General features: G+C 34.8%; 1 protein-coding gene across 2 annotated transcripts in view; it reads left to right on the forward strand.

The window, feature by feature from the left end:
* The window catches only part of PPP3R1 (protein phosphatase 3 regulatory subunit B, alpha), a 65,172-nt gene that overhangs the window by 21,470 nt on the left and 22,480 nt on the right, over positions 1-21,222 (forward strand). The window contains exon 2 of one of the 2 annotated variants that reach the window (XM_033125240.1): positions 13,991-14,030. In XM_033125240.1, the coding sequence (XP_032981131.1) occupies positions 13,991-14,030 (40 nt within the window). Of the gene's footprint in view, positions 1-13,990; positions 14,031-16,267; positions 16,291-21,222 lie in introns of those variants that run through there. The other variant, XM_033125241.1, reaches the window with a different exon arrangement.

Raw genomic sequence — 21,222 nt, forward strand, 5'->3', positions numbered from 1 at the left:
GGGAAGGCTAATCATTCCCAAAAGCATATCTCTAATCTGATCTTTCCGCTGAGCCCAGGTCCTCTACTTGCTGGATATATATATACTTGGATGTCCATAGATACCTACAATTTCAGTATTGTATGTTTGGGGGACGTGGGAATCCTCAGGTTTGTACTTCATTGTGCCTAGCACGTTACAACGCACATGGATGGGCATTCCCCCTCTCTCCTCACTAAAGGTTCTGTAAAAGGGTGTAAATAGCAGGCTCTTGCCCTCTTTACATGCAGAAAAATACCTCAGAATATTAATAAAGCAATATAAACATACAAATTCATATGGTAAAAAAGTTATATTCAAACAGCTCAGTAAAAAAGAGTAATCAGTTTTGCTTGGAATTAATCATAGTGTAAAATAAGAGATGAATAAATTAGACTACATTAAAATTGAGAACTTTTCTTCATTAAATAAAATCATTAACCATTCTCCACTAAAAGGACCTAGGACTCCTTGGAGAGAGAGCTGATTTCAGGACGGGGGCGGGGAAGGTACAAGGTATTCTTGGAACATCTTGTACCAGAAGGTAATGAGGGCCCAGAGAATGATGGCGACACGTTAAAAGGACACAAGAACCAGCGTTATGTGAAAGGACTCCCACTGGCCAAATGTAGGACAATTTAAACTTCAAGTTTAATAATGATAATAAAAGTTTGTAACATTAAAATAAAATCCATGAGACCACACTGAAATACATAAATAGATACAGGAAAGGAGAAAGCCTTTCCAAAACTACAGAAAACCAAATAATAAATGCTGAAGGATTGATAGAATTAGAAAACTACCATGTGGCAATTGTATCCGGTAACCTATTGCTCCATAGCAAATTACCCCAAAGTTAGTGGCTTAAAATAATACACATTATTTTCCAGTTTCTGTGGGCTTAGTTGGGTTTTCTGCTTCACGGTCTCTCAGAAGTCTGAAATCAAGTTGTTAGCCTGAGGTCTGGGGTCTTGCCTGCAGGTTTGATTGGGGAAGGACCCACTTCATACTCATTGGTTGTTGGTGGCATTTAGTTCCTTTTGAGTTATTGGCTGGAGGCCACCCTCAGTTTCTTGCTATGTGAGCTTCATTAAAGCATATAAGCTGAGAAAGCTACAGAAAAAGACTTGTTGGCAAGATGGAAGTCAGTCTTTTGAAACCTAATCACAGAAGTGATATCCCCTTAATATTTTTATATTTGGTTGCTTTTAAAAGCAGATTACACGGATTGATTCTACAAGACTGTGAATACCAGGAGGTGGGGATCATCTCAGAGGCTGGCTGTCTCATCATCATCATCATCATAATATAATTGACTCAGACAAGAATCATCAGTGGATGTTAAAATGAGTTGCAAGTTTGAGGAGTACCTTGAATGTTTACATAGTCTAAAAATAACTTCAGGCAAGATGCTTATTAAACACAAAGTGTAACTTTACAGTGGAGAAATCTGGCCAACCTTAGCTAAGTGATGAAGTTAACATTACCAGTAATGAGAAAAGTCAACATTATCTACCTCCTGATATCTGGAAAGAACACATGACCACCGCTGTGGTATTTTGCCAGAAGGGTATATCTGAATCTAATCATAATGAAGCATCAGGCAAACCTGTTGAGGAACAGTCTACAAAATAACTGGCCAATATTCTTTAAAAATGTCAAAGTCACTAAAGACATAAACAGACTGAAGAATTCCAATTTGCAGTATACTAAAGAGAGACATGACAATTGAATACAAGATATAATTCGGGATTTTATTTTATTCCACTATAAAGAATGCTTTTGGGACATAATGTATGACAGAACAATGTAGGATATTATTACAGTAATAGAATATTGGAACTAGTAGAATATATCCATAGTCTACTGTTGCTGTATTGGAGTTTTTTCTTTTTCATTGAATTACTCTTCAGATTCTTTAGATATCGGTATTCCCTATTGGTAAAACTTAAATAAGATCTTAAATTAGATCAGCAGTTTGCAGAGTGGTCCATGGATACCTGGGAATCCCCAACACCCTTTCAGGGAGTCCACAAGGTCAAAACTGTTTTCATAATAACACTAAAAATTATTTGTTTTATTCACTGTGTTTACATTTGCACTGATGGTGCAAAAGCAGTGGTTGGTAAAACTGCTGATACCTTAGCATGAAATCAAAACAGTGGTATCATACTGTACTTGTAGTCATTGTATTCTTCACTGCCATGCAGTTGAACGCTAGTTGCATGTAATACTTTTGGTAAAGCAGTAAGGAGTATTTATTAAATGTAATCATTGTGTACATATGTCTTGAGTATCCTTTATGAATTGATACATGTACAAAGCACCACTTTTGCATACTTACATTAAGATGGTGGTTTTCAGGAGAAACAAGGACTTTTCAGATTTACAAGCTGAACTAGCTTGTATGAACTAGTTGCCTTTTTCATAGGACATCAAAACTACTTGAGAATAACTGACAAAATTTGGTCATTCACAGTTGAATATTTGGCAGGCATATTCTCAAAAAGAAAAAAAAAAGAAGAAAAGAAAATAGATTGAGGAAATAATCCACAGAGCCTCAGGGAACTGTGGGACTAAAAAAGATTTAACACTTGTATCATTGGATTCTCAGGAGAGGGAGAAAGAGGACAAGGTTGAAAATGTACTTAAGGAAATAGTGGCTGAAAATTTCCATATTCGGCAAAAAATACAAACCTACAGGTTCAAGAAGCTGAGTGAATATTAAAATAAACCCATAGAAATTACAACAAGCTAATTCAAAGTTGAGCTTATAAAAAAGACAAATGCTGAAATCGGAACAAGAGAAATGATACTCTATATAGATGGGAGAAACAGTTCAAATGACAGATTTCTCATCAGAAACCATGCAAGCAAGAAGGAAATGACACATTTCTCAAGTACTGAAGGAAAAGAACTGTCAGCACAAAGCCCTATATCCAGTAAAAACATCCTTCTGGAATGAAAGGGAAATCAAGACATTCTCAGATGAAAGAAAAATAAGAGAATATGTCACCAGAATACTTAACCTTAAAAGAATGGCTGAAGGAAGTTCTGAAAAAAGAAAGGAAATGATAAAAAAATAAAATAAAAAAAGAGAATCTTGGGACATCAGGAAGGAGGAAAGAACAATACAAAGTATAAAAGTGTGGGTAAGTACAATAGACTTTTCTTCTCCTTTTGAGTTTTCTAAATTCTGTTTGACAGTTCAGCAAAAGTTCTAACACTGATGTGATTCTAAAGGTATGTAGAGGAAATATTTAAGACAGTTACAAGTGGGGGAGGGTAAAATGACAGTAGTAGTCTGTGTAAAGTTAGTTATGTGTGTGTGTGTGTGTGTGTGTATATAATAGAATACTTAGAGCAACTACTAAGAAAGCTATCCAAACAGATAAAAACACTAGATAAAATGGAATTTCTAAAATGTTCAAGTAACCCACAGGAAAGCAGGATAAAGAAAACAAAGAGAACAAACAGAAAACAAAAAGGAAAGTAATTAAGCCCTAATATACCCACAGTAATATTAATTATAAGTGGTCTCAATATACCAATTAAAAGACATATTGGCAAAATAGATTAAAAACATGACCCACCTCTGTGATGTCTTCAAGAAATTTCCTTCAAACATAATCATATAGGAAGATTGAAAGCAAAAGGAAGGAAGAAGATATACGAGTATCATGCAAACATTAATCCTAAAAAAGCAGGAATGGGTATGATAATATCAGATAAAGTAGAACTCAGGGCAAAGAAAATTACCAAAGGCAGTGAATGGCCATTATATGATGATGAAAGGATAAATCCATCAAGAAGACATAGCAGTCTTAAATGTGTTTGTGTCAAACAAGCTGCAAACTACAAGAAACAAGAACTGATAGAACTGAATGGAGAAACAGACAAGTCCAAAATTATAGTTGAAGATTTCAACACCTGTATCTCAAAAAGTGAGAGAACAACTAAGCAGAAAACCAGCAAGGATATAGAAGCACTCAACAATACAATCAACCAATAGTATGTAATTGACATTTATAGGGCACTCCATCAAACAGCTGGATTATACCAACTTTTCCAACGGCCTACAGAATATATACCAATAAACTATATACTGGGCCATAAAAACAAATCTCAACAAATTTAAAAGAATTGAAATCAAAATGTGTTCTGTGACCACAATGAAATCGAACTTGAACTCAGTAACAGAAAGATAACTGGAAAATCTCTTAACACTTGAAAACTAAACAGCATACCTCTAAATAATCCATGGGTTGGAAAGAAAGTCTCAAGGGCAATAAAAATATTTTGAACTGAATGAAAATAAGAGTACAACCTCCTGAAATTTGTGGGACACAACTAAAGCAGTGCTGAGAAGGAAATGCACTTTAGGAAAGAGAAAACAGTCTCTGATAATCTAAGCTCTAACCTCAAGAACCTTAAAAACTTTTTCTTTACCCACGGCAAGAAGAAGGAAGGAAATAAAGGTGAAAGCAGAAATCAGTACTTTGAAAACAGAATAATAGAGAAAAATCAATGAAATAAAGAGCCGTTTTTTTTCAGAAAGATCAATGAATTGACAAACTGCTAGCAAGACTCAGGACTAAAAGAAACAAACTACTAGTATCAGGAATGAAATAGAGGGCATCCCATAGGCCCTGCAGACATGAAAAAAACAAGGGAATAGGAACAACTCTGCACACAAATTTGACAGCTTAGATGTAATGGACTGGTTTCTTGAAAAAATACAAACTATCACATCTCACCCAGTATGAAATAGATAATTTGAAAAGCTCCATTGCCTTGATAGCAAAATTGAAAAAAAGAAAATAGATCAATATTCCCATGTCAGTGTAGATGCAAAAATCCTTTATAAAATATAAGTAAATAGACTCAAGCAGCATGTAAAAAAAATATTGTTTACCATGACCAAGTAATGGTTCGTTGCAGGGATATATGCTGGGCTGGTTCACTATTTGAAATTCAATTAATATAAGTAATCCACCATATATGCTAAGGAAAAAAAATCACGTGATCACATTAGTTGATGGAGAAAAAGCATTTGATAAAATTCAAGACCCATTCAGGATTTTAAAAAAACTAAAGAGAAATACATATACAGAAAAAGCTAACTCAGTTGGAAGAGGAACATCTACAGCTAACATTGTTTTACTTAATGGGAAAGACTTCTTTCCCCACAAGGTCAATAACAAGGCAAAGATAATCTGCTCTCACCACTCATAACACAGTGCTGAAAGTTCTAGCCAGTGCCGTAAGGCAAGAAAAGAACATGAAAGATACACAGATTGGAAAAGAAGAAAAGTTGCCCCTATTTGCACATGATATAGAGAATCCTGAGACATATATCCCCCTCCCAAAAGTCCCCCCAAAAAACTAGAACTAATGAATGAGTTCAACAAGATTGCAGAATACACGATAAACGAAAAATCATGGTTAATATTGTATAGTAGAGAAAAAATAGGGTTGGTTAGGTTAGATGTTATTTAATAGGAGATAAGTTTTAAATTGTAAAATTGGATAATAGGTATGATTATTTTAGGCCCCACTGTGCAGTAAGATCTTTAAAATAGTTAACATGTATCTTCAAACATTTGCTAGATGAATTCAAACAACAGTGTGATTTTGGTAGTATTTATCAGGCTAGAAATTTTTAGTTTTTTCCTCCTAAAATCATTTGACAAGTACAGAAATGTTTTTGACTTCTTTTGGAAAACTAGTCACTGTTTAAGAGTGATATGCTACCTTATTTCCCACCACGTGATAGCATTATGATTAATTTTTATATAGTATCCACAAAATCTCTGGTGCCAGATTTGTTGCTATAACTAAGGTCATGTTTGATTTATACTTAGCTAACAACTTGTACTGAGATTTATAGCCTTTTCCTTTCTTATACAGTTGTACTGGCCTCCAAAAGAAAATAAATTAAGCATACTTTATTTGGGAAACATTTTGTCTCTTGGACCCATACATTGGTTCAAGGAGTTCCTTGACATTCTATGTCTGTTTTCTCCCTTCCTCTTGTTTTCTCCCCTTCCTTCTATATTTAAATATGTGTAGCATCTTCATTAGTAGTCAAACAAATTAATACAGCTATTAGGACCCCTTAAATTCATCTCGTCTTTCGTATTTCCTCCATGGTGAAGTGAGTGGCTAGAAAGAGGGGTACTTGTGGACTCATAGCTTGACGCAGACAGACTTGTCCCTTAAAATCTGCTATTAGTGGGTTTTATCACTTGCTTCTGCCCGCTGATCCTTTTCATTTCCTTTCCCCCAAATTCACCTATCCACAGTTCCATTCCTTGTTTTCTACTTCTGAGAATAAGGAATATCTGTTTTAGAGCAGTTATTAAGATGGTCAGTGAATTTACCCTAGGAAAAAAATTGGTTTTGATAAAATTAGATTAACTGGGAAGTTTGGCAACTTAGAGGCATTTCGATTGATTCGACTTTTTCTTAAATTACATATTCGGTATTATTTTAAAAATTTATTAATAATTATCAATTTTGCTACACATTAAATCAGTAGGAATAGGAAAATGGTTTCTAAAGAAATTTTCTGGCAAAAAAATGAAGAAAACATTTTTTGGATCTGTTACTTTATTTGGAGTTACTTTGATCTTAAGAGTGTGAGAGAATATAAATTTTATAGGTGCATGCTGTAAAGTTTAGAATATTTTCAAGGGCATGCTGTCATGAATATTTAGATATTTGTCTTTATCAAGTAGACTTTAAGAGGTGACAACATTGTCTTATTTGGTTATAGGCTCTCCTTGTGAACTATAAATACTACTTCAGTGTTAGAGTACTGCTTGCTTATTTAAAGTGTATGTAGAACCAAGTGCTTAGTAGATACTCGTGAAAAGTGAGTATCAAGGGAAGTGAAAACCTAACATTATTTAATAATTGGACTTTTAAGAATTTACTGAGTGTACTAATATGCCCTTAATCTGGCCACATTCTTTAACAGGTTGATGCTTAAAACTGCCACCTAACCCAAGTTCCTTAGGGTATCTAGATTTTTACATGCATCTATAAAATTCTTCCTTGCATAAATTTAGGATATTAAATCTGGCAAGGGATGTCAAGATAGTAAGTCAGTTGCTGCCTTCATGGAATTTAGAATCTGAGAAGGGGGGACTAAGTAAAGGATGAAAGAATTATAAGGGGCAAGAGTATTATAACTAAAAAGTTTCTGGTTTCTCATGATACTGCAAGATTTATCTGAAAAATGCATAATTTGCTACCTTGAAATGCATATGTATCTTATAAAACTAATCCATATAGTTTTTGAATTGTGAATGATAGTATGATAGAAAACTATATTGTTTTAAAGAAAGTGATGAGATTTTTATCTTAACTAAAGATGTAATCTATGTGTTAGAAGGCAATTGCATTATACTTGGGACTCTTACTGAGTTTTAAAAATCAGCTTCATTGAGGTATACTCAACATATAATAAAATTAACCAATTTTAAGTGTACAGCTAATGTGTCTTGACAAATGTATATAATTTTGTAAGCACCGTCACAATTAAGATGTAGAACATTTCTGTCACCCTGAAATGTTACCTGGTACCCTATGGACGTATGTGTAGAAATCTTTGTGTGGACGTGTTTTCATTTCTGAATGTTATGTTACACTTAATATTAGGAACCCACCAAACTTTGTTTTCCAAAATGGCTACCATTTTGAGTTCCCACCTGCAATGTATAAAAATTTCAGGTGTTCCACACCTTCACTAACGCTTGGTATGTCAGCGTTTTTAATTTTAGCCACATACGTATACTATATGTCTGGGTGTTAGTTTTCTATTGCTGTGTAACATGTTACCGGAAACTCAGTGCTTTACAACAGCACCTATTATTTCATTGTTCTGTAGGTCAGAGTTCAGCACAGGCTCTCTTCTGGGTGTCTCAAGGCTTAAATCCAGGTGTTAGCCAGACTGAGTTTTCATCTGGAGGTTCTGGGTAGGATTCTGTGTCCAGGCTCTTAGATTGTAGGCAGAATTCAGTTTCTTGCTCTTGTAGGATTGAGGTCTGTTTCCTTGTTCACTGTCAGCTGGAGGCCACTCTCAGCTGCCTCTAGAAGACTACCTGCAATCAATGGCACATGGCCCACTCCATCTCGCATATGTTGAATTCTTCTCGTGCTTGGCATCTTGGACTTCCCCTCTGTTTTCAAATAATCTTATCCTAAGGTCAACCGATTTGGAACCTTAAGTACATATACAAAATCCCTTTGCAGCAGTACCTAGGTTATTTTCATAGCTGGGAGGTATGTACCAGGCTGTGTTTCAGAGGGCCAGCTTAGAATTCTGCCCAGCACACAACCATTTATTTGTTCTCCGTTTTCAGCAACATTTCACATGTCAGGTTTTAAATTTTTACCGTGTATATAACAGATGCACATATAGTGGTATCTCATTGTGTTTTAACTTGGATTTCTCTAATGACTAATGATGTAAAACATCTTTTCATGTGCTTACGTGCTATGTATATATATTTTGTTGTAAAATGTCTTATCCAATCTTTTGTCTTTTTTTCATACTCATCCATTTGTTTTAGCATCATTTTTGCAAAAAATTTTCCCCATTGAATGAATAACTTGGACACCTTTGTCAAGAATCACTTGAGAGAGAGACAGAGTGTATGTCTAATTCTTTAAGTCAGATAGTCTAAGTCCTTCAAAATTATTGTTCTTTTTCAAATTTTGAGCTACTTGGGGTCCTTTGCGTTTTCCATGTAAATTTTAGAATTGGTTTATTGGCTTCTATAAAATTATTGGGATTTTGTTTGGAATTGTTTTCTATCTGTAGGTCAGTATGGGGAAAATTGTCATCTTAACAACTAGTCTTCTGATCTATGAACATGATTCAGCACTCTTTTTTTAGGTCATCTTTACTTTCTCTTAGCTCTGTTCCACAGTCTTCATTGCACAGTCTTTGCACATAATTATTAACTTTACCACTAAGTATTTTGTATTTTTGATGATTTTCTGAATGGAAATGTTGTCTTAATTTCCTTTCCAATTGCTTTCGGAATATAGAAATGCATTTTATTTTTATATATTGTATCGTGTGACCTTGCCTCATTCATTTGTTTGTTCTGATTCGCTTTCTTGTAGTTTGTTTAGATTCGTGTATATACACAATTATTTCATTTGCAAGTAAAGGCAAGTTTAACTTCCTCTTTCCACTCTATACCTTTTATTTCTTCTGTTGCCTTATTGGACTGGTGCAGATGTCTTTATCTTGTTCCTGATCTTAGAAGACATTCATATTAAGCATGATGTTACCTATAAGTTTTCTGTAGATAGTCCTTATAGTTGAGGATGATCCTTAGTTTGCTGAGTTGTTCTTATTTTATCTTGAATGTGTGTGAAAATTTGTCACATGCTCTTATTGTATCTGTTAAGGTGACCATATGGTGTGTTTTTGTTTTTAGTCTGCTAATGTAGTGTGAATCACATTGATTTTGAATATTAAATCAACCTTGCGTTGCTAGGATAATCTTCAGTTGGTCATGATGTCTCACTCTTTAAATTTTTTTTTCTGGATTTAATTTGCTTAAATATTTTTAAGGATTTTTGCATTCATGGTCCTGAAGAAATATTGGAGTGTAGTTTTCTTTTTTGTAGTGTCATTATCTGATTTTGGTATCAGAGTAATGCTGGCCTCATAAAATGAGTGAAGACTGATTCGCTCCCCTTCTGCTTTCTGAAAGGATTTATGTAGGGTTGATATGTTTTTGCACTTCAATATATGACAGAATTGACCAGTGAGGCCATCCAGGTCTTTGTGAGAGGGGTTTTAACTCAAATTCAGTTTAACAGCTATAGAAGTATTTTCTCTTTTTTCTTGAGTCTGTTTTGGTTGAATCTATCAAGAAACTTGTCCATTTCATCTAAGTTATAAAATTTATTTTCATACATTGTTTAGAATGTCTCTTTATTTTTCTTTTTAAGTTTTTGGTTTTATTGATTTATATTTCTGTTTGTCTGCTTTCTATTTCATTAATTTCTTTTTTGCCCCCCTATTTCTCCCCTTGCTTTGGGTTTAATTTGTTCTTTTCTAGCTTTTTAAGGTGGGAACAGATTGTGATTTGGCCTTTCTTTGTATAATAGCATTGTCTTCAAAACACTGCTTTACTTTGCATTCCATAAATTCTGATAAGTTCTGTTTCACTCTATTCAAAATATTTTCTGATTTCTTGTCATTTCCTTTGATTTATGGGTTGTTAGAATTGTGTTGATGTCCAGATACTTGAATATTTCCAAATAATCTTTCTAGTTTAATTCCATTTTAATGAGAACATATTCTGATGATTTCAAACCTTTTAAGTTTATTGAGACTTTTTGAGTCTCAGAGTAATGTCTGTCTTTGTCAGTGTTATATGTGCACTGGAAAAGAATATTCTGCTCTTTTAGGACATGTTGGTTGATAGTGTGTTCAGATCTTCTTTACTGATTTTTTTAATCTGCTTGTTTTCCGTCAATGTCTGTGAGAGAAATGTTAAAATCTCCTAACACGAGTGTCTGTTTTCCTTTCAGTTCCCTAAGTGTTTGCTTTTGTTTATTTTGAAGTCCTGTTATTAAGCATATATAATTTATATATACAGAGGATGCCAAAAAAATGTATACACATTTTAAGAAAGGAAAAAACTATTAAAAGTGTAATACTCAATATATACCAGTAACAAAAGATGAATATAAGTCACATTTGACTTCTGCAGTTACAACAGGTGCTCAAAGTGGTTACCATGAGCATTCAGACACTTCTGATTACGGCGAACTACTGCTTGAGCAACGCTGACCAAAGTGTCCACTTGTACACATTTTTTGGCACCCCTGGTACACACACACACACACACACACACACACACACACACACGGTGCCAAAAAAAAGTATACAAATTTTCAGAAAGGAAAAACTGTATTAAAATTGTAATATTCAATATATACCATGAACAAAAGATAAATACAAATCACGTTTGACTTCTGCAATTACAAGAGGTGCTCAAAGTGGTTACCATTCATGTAATTTCAATACAGTTTATTCCTTTCTTAAAATGTGTATACCTGTTTTGGCACTGTGTGTGTGTGTGTGTGTGTGTGTGTGTGTGTAAGGCTTCTGGGACCCAATTACTGTGTGTGTGGGGGGGTTCCCCACACATCCACACAATTCTGGGACACCAGCTGGGTGTCCTATAATTCAAATTCTGACACTGTCTACCTAGACATAGCACTAGATTCCACAGTTTAAGGGCTCAGTCGTAGGATAGTTCTCTCCCCTTTAGGCACCAATTGCAAGTCCAGGTTGTCATCTGTAGTTCTCGATGTTCAACTGGCTACAGATTGGACTTTCAAAGATAGCCTCTTTGAGTTTGGTTAATTTACTGGAGCAACAAACAACTCAGAGAAACGTTTTGCTTACTAGTCACCAGTTTATTATAAATGATATAACTCAGGAACAGCCAGATCGAAGAGACACATAGGACAAGGTACAGGGAAGGGGCGAGGAGCTTCCATGCCCTCTCTAGGAGGTCCGTCCACTTGACCTGTATTTCCACATGTTCACCAACCCAGAAGCTCTCAGAAAGAACCCTGTCCTTTTGGATTTTTGTGGCGGCTTTATTGCGTAGGCACGCTTGATTAAATCATTGGCCATTGGTAATCGATTCACCCTTCAGCCCCTCAGGTTATACTTTTAAATAATGTTGTAATGTTTCTTTCATAGTGTAAGATTTTAACAATATACATCCATTTTTCCGTCTCATATTTGTGCTTTTTTCATACATTGTACTCCTACACATTATAACCACACAATACGTTGTTACTATGTTTCTGTCCAATAGGTATATTTTTAAAGACCTTTAAAAATGAGAAAAATGTCTTTTATATTTACCTACATATTTACCTTTTTAGGTAGTCTTTGTTCCTTGGTCTAGATGCAAATTTTCATCTAGTATCAGTTTTCTTCTGCCTGAAGAATTAATTTTCTTTTGACATGGAGCTTAAAATTCTTTCAGTTTTTGGTTATCTGGAAAAAGCATTTTGCCTTAAAATCTGACAGATGTTTTTGCTGAATATAGATAGAATTAGAGAGATTGATGTTAAAATCACCATTTGGATATATGGATTCTGAGCTTAGGAGAGCGCTGAGGCATCCGGTGTAGTGGGAAAGTCCTGTGGAGCCCTGGCCAGGCTGGGCCGTGGGTCTTAGTGCCTTGCAGCTGGCTAGCAGAGAGATAGCAGGACAGGTCAGATGGTAGCGTTTATAAAGAATTGATAACACGGTAAAGGTCAGTGGGCTGGAGGAACAAGGACCTGGTTTCAAAGTCCTCCCTGAAATTACCATAACCCTTCTGCCCTCACTTATAAAACAATTATAGCATTAATCAGTAAAACTCACAATGGTAATCGAAAGTATCACTATACTCTTTTTAGAGCCATGCAAGAAAACATACTTAATTTTTAGGTAGAGTGGAATAAGATTTTTCCACTCTACCTTAAAATTAAGGTAGAGTGTATTATAAAAATCTAGGCATGAAAGAATACGTGAGGCAGTAAAAGATCGGAATCATGGCAAGAATCTTAAAATTAAGTAAGGTGCAAAATAAGCAGAACTCCATCTCCTCTCATTAATGTCAAGTTTTATTAATGTTTGCTATTTCTTCTATCTTTAATTTATATTTAATATTTAAAGTGACCTAGAGTTAAATTAACTAGTTCTGGAAAATTGCAGTTATCTGCTATAATTTTCAAGGAAAAGCCTAATTATTGGCAACAGGGTAAGAATTGCAGATGCTAATTTACTGATAAACTTTTCTTAGACCTTAAGTTTACATAGAATAAGAGATACTTTTAGGAGTTTAAAAGCTACCCAGACATACTAAAAGGGTTTTTCATTTTTCAGGCTGTATTCAGTAACTTCTTAGAGTACATAAGTATATTCAGATATTTAAAATTATTTCTTTTGTACATTTATTGTCAAGATTAGGTAAATGGAGTATAGGATACATGTTACTCAATTGTATCGCTGAACTTTAAAACCTCAGTGTACATTAAATTCTGTGGACTTTTTAAAAGATCCTCATGGTTTTTACCTCATAGGAGTGTTATACTTGGAATTTTGACTCTAGATTTAGAACTGCTCCTGGTTCCATTACTAATCCAATGATGTGGTCGTCTACCAGGTACTTGACCTCCCTAAGCTGAGTTATTGAGATTTGGTAAACATTGGTCCTGGTTTGTAGTTTTTCTAGAGCATTTTTATTCCTTAAATAAATTTCACATGGAATCCTAGTATAAAAAACATGTAGTTTGTTTCATATTTTTTATAAATTAGGAATTTAGATTTATTATATTAACTTAAGAGACCATCCATGAGATAAGAACTTCCCATGAAAAGAAAAATTTGAGTTGGTTGTCTGACATTGGACCCACCTCCCTATTCATATTTTTATTTTAATTTCACAGCATATAGAAAATTATGTGCCAGTGCAGGTATAAACGGCAACAGGGTTTTGCCTTTTCCTAACAGCTTTGCAGCCTCAGGAAATTCTTCAATTAAATAGTAGTGGCAGGAGAAGCTTTATTCTGAGCTCTACCCCAAAAATGAGTTCACCCAACAAGACATGTTAGAACATTGACAGTCTTCAATGTGTTAAGATTTGGTATACAACATGTTTAGGCTATTAAAAATACTTAAAATAAATTTTAATCAAATGTTTGCATATGTCTTAAGTGGCAGAGTCACAACTCAGGCCTGTTTGATTCAAGAGCTCTTTCTATCATATTGTATATTTTTTTCTTACCAAAAATACAATTTAGAGATCTAGATACATTCGTTTATGGCTTATTTCCCTTTGTTTTGTGACTGAAATATATGTTTAAGTTTAACCTTTTAAAGAAATTTCTGCCAATTTTGTGACTAACAACTTTTTTTTTTTCCCTGCAGGGAAATGAGGCAAGTTATCCTTTGGAAATGTGCTCACACTGTAAGTCTAATATTCTTGTTATCAAGAATTTCTTTTATTTTCTCTATATGTGAAAATATTATTTATTTTTTCTATATTTTCTCTATATCTTTTATTTATATCTATATGTGTGTGTGTGTGTGTGTGTATATCATACACTTCTATATATATAGCAAAGTTAGCCCTTAACTATTTAAAATGGATAGTGAATTTAACTTATAGTCTTAAGTTATAGACCTCTTTATTATTACTGTGTTTCCCCCAAAATAAGACCTAGCTGGACCATCAGCTCTAATGCATCTTTTGGAGCAAAAATTAATGTAAGATTCAGTCTTATTTTAATATAAGACCGGGTACAATGTAATATAATATAATGTAATACCAGGTCTTACATTAATTTTTGCTTGAAAAGATGCGTTAGAACTGATGGTCTGGCTAGGTCCTCTTTTCCGGGAAACACAGTAGTATCTGCAGTATGCTGTAGTTATAAATCAAACCTCAAATCTCAGTGATTTAATCCAACAGTTAACTTACCTTGTAGTTACACAAAATGAAGTACTTATTGAAGGCAAAACTTTGATAGACCAAATAGCTATTGCAAAAGATCTTTTCTGAGGAGAATGAGGAATATAAGAAGTATGAGTGGGCTGGATTTTTCTGACTGTACTAGAGAATGTAAACACAGAAAATGACAGCCTTAGAAATTCTTGAATCGAGGATCAGTCAGAGGACCAGGGAGCTTAATAAAAATCATAAAATCTCTTGTGTGGAAGGGCAATGATTGGGAAAGAGGGAAATCCTGAGAATTGGAATGGGGACATTTGGTAAATTTAGATATCATCATGAGGTCCCAGAACTCCTAAACCATTCTGAATTTCCTTGCCTTTTCCATTCCTCTTTGGTGAAGCTGGCACTGCCTTGTTCTGAGATGTCTTACCTTGCAATAAGGTGGCACTTCCTTTTTGTGGTATTAAAACCACTGTCCTAGTTGCTCATTATGTTTCATTAGTTTCCTTTCGTTTCCCCAAACACTTGTCAATTTCTTTTCATTCTCTTCAGCACCTTTGCTTGCTTATGAGCTCTGGGTACATTGCTCTTGTATCAGCTCTGACTTCATTGTCTTTCAGCTGCCAGCATAAATGTCACCTCTTTGGAGATGTTATCTCTCTCCCTGCTCTCCTCAGAAACTCTATCGTGGGTAGTGCCCTGTTTATTTTCCTTACAGCTTCCTTACAGCAGTTACCATAAGCTGAAATTACTTGTTTATTAATCGATTTTTCTTTCATTTTGTAACTTTTACAATTAAAAAAAATTTTTTTTAAGTGATGATAGTCTGTGACAAATTACCCATAATTCTGCCATCCTAACCACTATTTACATTTTATTTTGCTATTTCTTCCCAGGCTTTCCTTTATGAATTTCTCATCATATGTAGGTATATGTTTCTATGCTAAACATGAAGATAAAATGTTGCATCCAACATACTGTTAGAATTGACCAAAACCAAAACCTTGTGATCTATAGATCAGGGGTTGGTAAACTACTGCCTGTTGGCAGTTTTTGTTAATAAAGTTTTGTTGGAAAACAGTCATGCCTATTTGTTTACATATGGCTGTTTTCGTGTTACAATGGCAGAGTTGAGTAGTTGCAATAGAGACTGAGCCTAAAATATAAACCAATCTGGCCTTTTACAGAACAAGCTCGCTGATCCCATAATGGTAATGGTCCTCTGGATTTGAGAACATTCACTTCTTTAACTCTAACCTATTTCTGAAATATGGTCAAGATACAGTGGTTATAGACTAATATTCTGGGTGTTATCTAGATACATCTATAATTCTTGTCTCTGGGAAAGTTAATGTGTCAGTTTTATGGTGTTATTTTGGAATTGAAAAGGTTCTTTTGTTCAAAATCCTGCCTTGCCACTTACTGTTCAGTTGGAGGATGTGACATGATTATTCTTCCAGTGGCTAGTGGGTCAGAAGGAGGTTTGGAAGTTTAGTAAGGCTTCAGGCTGTAAATAGAGTTGAGATTGTCTGTTGGGAGTACGATTCTGATGGGAAGAGGTACCAAGTAGTTAGTTTTTTGTTTCTTGGTCAAGAAACAGAAGTCCTAAGGGGACAGATCTTCCCAAGTTCTTATCTTCTGCTCTCCCTTTAAATCTAGGACTGAGGGTCATTCATTTACCTGGTTGCATAGAAAAACATACCAGGGCAAAAGGCAAGATGACTGTTCCCTTCTGCACATCTGTTTTGGCAAAAGCCATGTTTTAAAATGTGTGGTAAGTGTTTGACATAGATGCCGGACGCTGTTCCAGCCAGCTGTTCCTTACGTTTTGTCCTCATGAGCGCTTCACCTGTCCTGCGATGCGATTTTCGAGCCTTGTCAGTAAAGGTTCGTACTTGTCAGTGATTGTTCAGCCAGTTGTGAATCTATCTGAATTCTTCTGTTATCCGGTATATAGTTTTTTCTCTGTTCCCTGCTTGGTTCACTAGAATACAATGTACTTTTCCATATTTGATACATTATTTGGATTAATTTTCCCCCAAATGAACTTATCCACATTAAAACCACCACTTTTTCCCCCACCCACACATTGTAGTGATTTTGTTTTTTCTCATTTACAAACCTCTTCATTATTGGAAGAGTTTAGTGTTATCTATAAACAGCTACCATCATATATAAGAAAGTTAAATCAATCCTTGAGGCGCTTCACTATTTATACTTCCCTGCTCTGGTTATATATCCTGTCATGGCTTCTCTTCCCTTCAAGACCCAGCTCAATTCTGTGTTCTCAGTGAGACCTTATATACTTGTCCCAGTTTTTAAAGGTCCTCCCAGCTCTTCAAGTAGTTACTGTCTGTTTTGTTCTTTTGGTATTTAAATTGTGCTACTTTTTAAAAAGGTGGTAAGAGTCTAAATCATATGCTGTAAGGAACTGTCTTCAGCCCTGTGACACACAAAGAAGCACCCACTACGTGCTTATAATCTAGCTTCTCCTAATTCTGAAGAAAATGGAGAACTTTTTAAGGGTTAACCTCATTACTACCTTCTCACCACCGCCATCACCCCTATCTTCCACCCCTCCTGGCCACACACCAGAAGCTTTTCCAATCCCATTTTCATGCTTAACTGACTCCTTCCCTTCAGTGTCAGAGTTTGGGTTGTACCTCCCTTATTCTAGGTCAGCCTCTTCACTGCGCTTTAATCTCATCCCCTCGTCTCCAAGACTGTATTCTGTTAGTTTTTCTGTTTTTCGTCTTTTTCCTGTGTTGTTCTATGCCTTCAGCTTCTCCATCACTCTTCAGTTTACTAACATAATTAACTTCTCTTTGATCCTGATCCTTCATGCACATCCCATTTTTTTCCTCTATTCTTTCTCATATTTGAGCTTCTCAAGAGAGGGGCATCACCAATTATCTCCATTTCCGAATTTCTGTTAATTTCTTGGCCTTCTGCAATCTGGCTTTTATCCCCTACCACTCTACTGAAAAATTATTATTAAGGCCACCTTCGTTTTACTGACGTTGCTGAATTGCCAAATCTGATGGATTCAAAAAACCTATAAAATCATTTGTGACATTTGGGGAAATTTGAGCACTGATTATTTAATATAAAGGAATTTATTAATAATTAATTTTAGGTATATCGTGATTTTTTTAAAAAGAGTATCTTTTAGAGATAGATAAATACTGAACAGTTACAAGGAAATGATACATCTGGTATTTGCTCTAAAATATTCGAAGTGGATGTGTAAATGAAATAAGGCTTCGCGTGTGTTAGTGGTCAAAGTTGAAAAGTATATGGGATTCATTATACTAGTCTCAGCCTTTGTGTTTGAAATCTTTTATTAGGTTGGTGCAAAAGTAATTGAGGTGTTCGCAGTTTTTTTTAACCTTTTAGCCCGCGATTGCTTTTGCACCAACCTAATAAATTTTCTTCTTAATGAATGTAAAAATGGAGAGGGAAGTAACTAAGAGTACTATGAAGGAGAAATAATTATTTAATTATACTTAAGTATGCCATGCAACACAGCAAGCTTTTAATAATAAAAAGTCTGGTTAATCTAATTTTCACCAATAAAAGAATTGACGTATTGACTGACAGTGAAAGCATAAGTGCAATGCCTGGCATAAAGCAAACGCTGAGTTAAGTATCTCTTGATTGAATAAACTAGTAAGAGCTCACAGCTGGACTAGCTGTGTTGCATAGACAACTAGTTGAATAATTTTAAAGGCTGTACCATTAGGAAAACCCAGTAGTTACCAATCACCACACTTGTTTTCATAATAACAGCACATGGGCAGGCAGTATTCTAAGCATTTCACATACATTTTTAATCTTTTTAATCTTGATGGTAGCTTCATGAGAAAGGTACTACTTTACCCATTGTGTATACATGAAAAAACAGAGGCAGAGAGCTTTTCAGTAACTAGCCTAAGGTCACACAGCAGCAGGTAAAGGGACAAAGCCATGATTTGATCTCAGGAAGTCATGTTCCCATGTCTTACTTTAATCACAGTCCTCTTATAATAAACCTTACAAGATTAATGTTATATTTGTCTACAAGAATAACTGTAGGCAGAACTGAAGTGGTCTAAGACAAAAGGTATTCTTGATTTTTTTTTTTTTGGGTCTCAATTTAGTGTTCACTTTTTATCGAGTTAAATTATTCTAGGCTGTTGTGACTTTGTTTCTGTCTGGCTAACCTGTCCAGACTATAGTGGAAATGTATTTTTTTTTGCGGGAGATTTGCTCAAATTGGGACTTCAGTTGTAACTTGGCACGATAACTTGGAAAAGTGACTGCGTGTGAGATACTACTTTAGATAGTTTAAGCAGAGGACTAGATTGGGGCACAGTTCAAAGTATGAGTGGAAAATCCGATTCGACTATTTTTACTGTTGATAAAACCAGTATAATTCTGAATGGTTTTGACACAATTGGTAAGTACAGAGCCAATTTTGTAGACTGAATGTAGATGAAAGACTACTAGTCGTTTATCTAAAAAGATTTCTCAAATCTCTTCCATTAGAAAGCGACCCAAGAAGAGTTTGGCAGACTCTGAAGAAATGTTTCCTTTTGCATAATGAACTATCTGTAGAAACTTTGAAGACATCTTTAGCCATTAGGACACTGCTCTAATTTTAAGTAAACATTCTCATATTCAAGCAATTTTTTTTCTGGTTTGAATATTTACAGGTGGCTTGAAAGTGTAGAGCTATTGACTTTACTTTGTGCTATTAATTTCTGCTCTCAATTAGGTTATCTCAGGGAGGTCTACATGTTCATATTCCTAGACTAGGGTTTTTCTTTGTTTTGAAAGCAAAACTTTTGAAAAAGTTAATCTAAAGTTAATTTGATTTCCTCCTTCATATCTGCATTCCTTTATGTTGCCTTTCTTAAATGGACTAGATTAACTCCGGTTTTTAAATAATGTGTGTTCTGAGGAGTAGTTTCTGGTTCATCATCTCAGAAGTCTTTGGAGGAAGCCTTTTTTAATAGCAATAAAAACTCAGTTTAAATGTGAACAGGCAAAGACGTTTTAAAACATTTTATTCCTAAAGTGTCATTTATTATAAATAATTTTGTTGTTAACTTTGAAATGTACTTTTGCATTTTTTTACTTTACATTAAAATCCTCATACATGTATAACATAGTTCATGCTTCTTAAACAATCTACCAGCCATGATTTATCATTTACTTAGTAATTTAGTGATCTTGAATTCTAATTTATTTTACCTAGTCCATGGAGAATTACTTACATTCTGTGTTCTTTCAGTAAAGCTTTAGAGCTGAGTAACAAGGAGAGGGATGAAAGGTTTTCTGAAGTATAGTGCATGAATTTGAACATCAAGGCTTTGAGTTGTTACCTTGTTTTGCTTTACCGTACTTTTTTTTTTTGATACCTGGATTGTCTACTGTTTTCTAAATACATCAGGTTTTTAGGTAAGTAGTCTTAAGAAAAGTGAAGTGCTAGCTGTCAAATCCATACTGTCAAATTTTGATATCATGGTAGTATTTAGCAGTTTGTAGTTTTAGCAATGAAGTCCATGACATAGTAATTTGATAGTCTACCACAAATTTGAATAATTTTGTAGCTGTTATTAAAAGTCAGTTACTTTAGCTGGTGAAAAGCTTAAATAACCATTTAGCAAAAGTATAAATTCTTGGATCTCCCTCAGAATGTTAGAGCAAAAGATATGGAAAAATAGGGAAGGAAAGAAGGATGTGGGAACAAACACAGGGAGTAATAGGATCTGTCTAAAAGAAATTTCAGAAACTGTATTAGATAAAATAGAGGCACAAATAGTCAGTGAAATAGTGGGTGAAAGTTTCCCTCTCCTGAAAAATCAAATCTTATGATTGAAAGAGCATTCTGACAGTCAAGTTTAGATGAAAAAAGATGTACATTAAGTCTCAACCTGTTCTGTAATTTTAAATTCCAAGAGTAAAAAGAAAACCCTGAAAGCTACTAAATGGGGGTAGGTTGGTGGGGGTGAGGGGTTGGAAGCTGCCTAAAAAGAATAGTAGACTACGGGCATTGACTTTCTTAGCAGCAGTAGATATTAGAAAGCAGTGAGTCAATTCAAAGTTCTGAGTTCCTAAATCCAGAATTCATACCAACCAAATGATTATTCAGGTGTGAGATCAAATTAAAGCCATTTACAGATATTTAGGGACCGGGAAATTTACCTTTTATAACTTCTTGAATATGTACCTACCTAGAAAAATGAAATAGAGGGTAAAAAAGGTGAAGTGAGAGACAAGAACTAAATCTCTAAGACACCAGTGAAAATCCCAGGATAACAACTATCAGGAAAATAATTGGTTCAAATAAGAGCAAGAAGCCAGCATTGTTTGTGAACAGTGTCTTTAAGAAGAAAGCAAAAGCCATTCTGTAAATTGTGTGCTGGACTTGCTTGATATTAAAAAGGAAGCCAATAAGGAAATAAAAAGAAGCAGAGACTGGGTACACATGACTTTCGTGGCAACCAGTTTGAGCTCTGGAGCAGCCATAAGTAAGTCTTGAATAGTTGGTGCTCAAAGTAAAAGAAGACTCGAATCTGCACTCTTTTGTGAAAATACTACATTATTTTTTGAAAGTTGGGGGTGGTACAAAGCCAAAAGAAAAGTGCAACCAATGTGTTTTAAGTGAAACATAGCGCAGGATAAAATAAAGGTAAGGAAAACCTGGTGAATGTTGTTTAAT

This window comes from Rhinolophus ferrumequinum, chromosome 13, assembly GCF_004115265.2.
Source record: "Rhinolophus ferrumequinum isolate MPI-CBG mRhiFer1 chromosome 13, mRhiFer1_v1.p, whole genome shotgun sequence".
Taxonomy (NCBI): Eukaryota; Metazoa; Chordata; class Mammalia; order Chiroptera; family Rhinolophidae; genus Rhinolophus; species Rhinolophus ferrumequinum.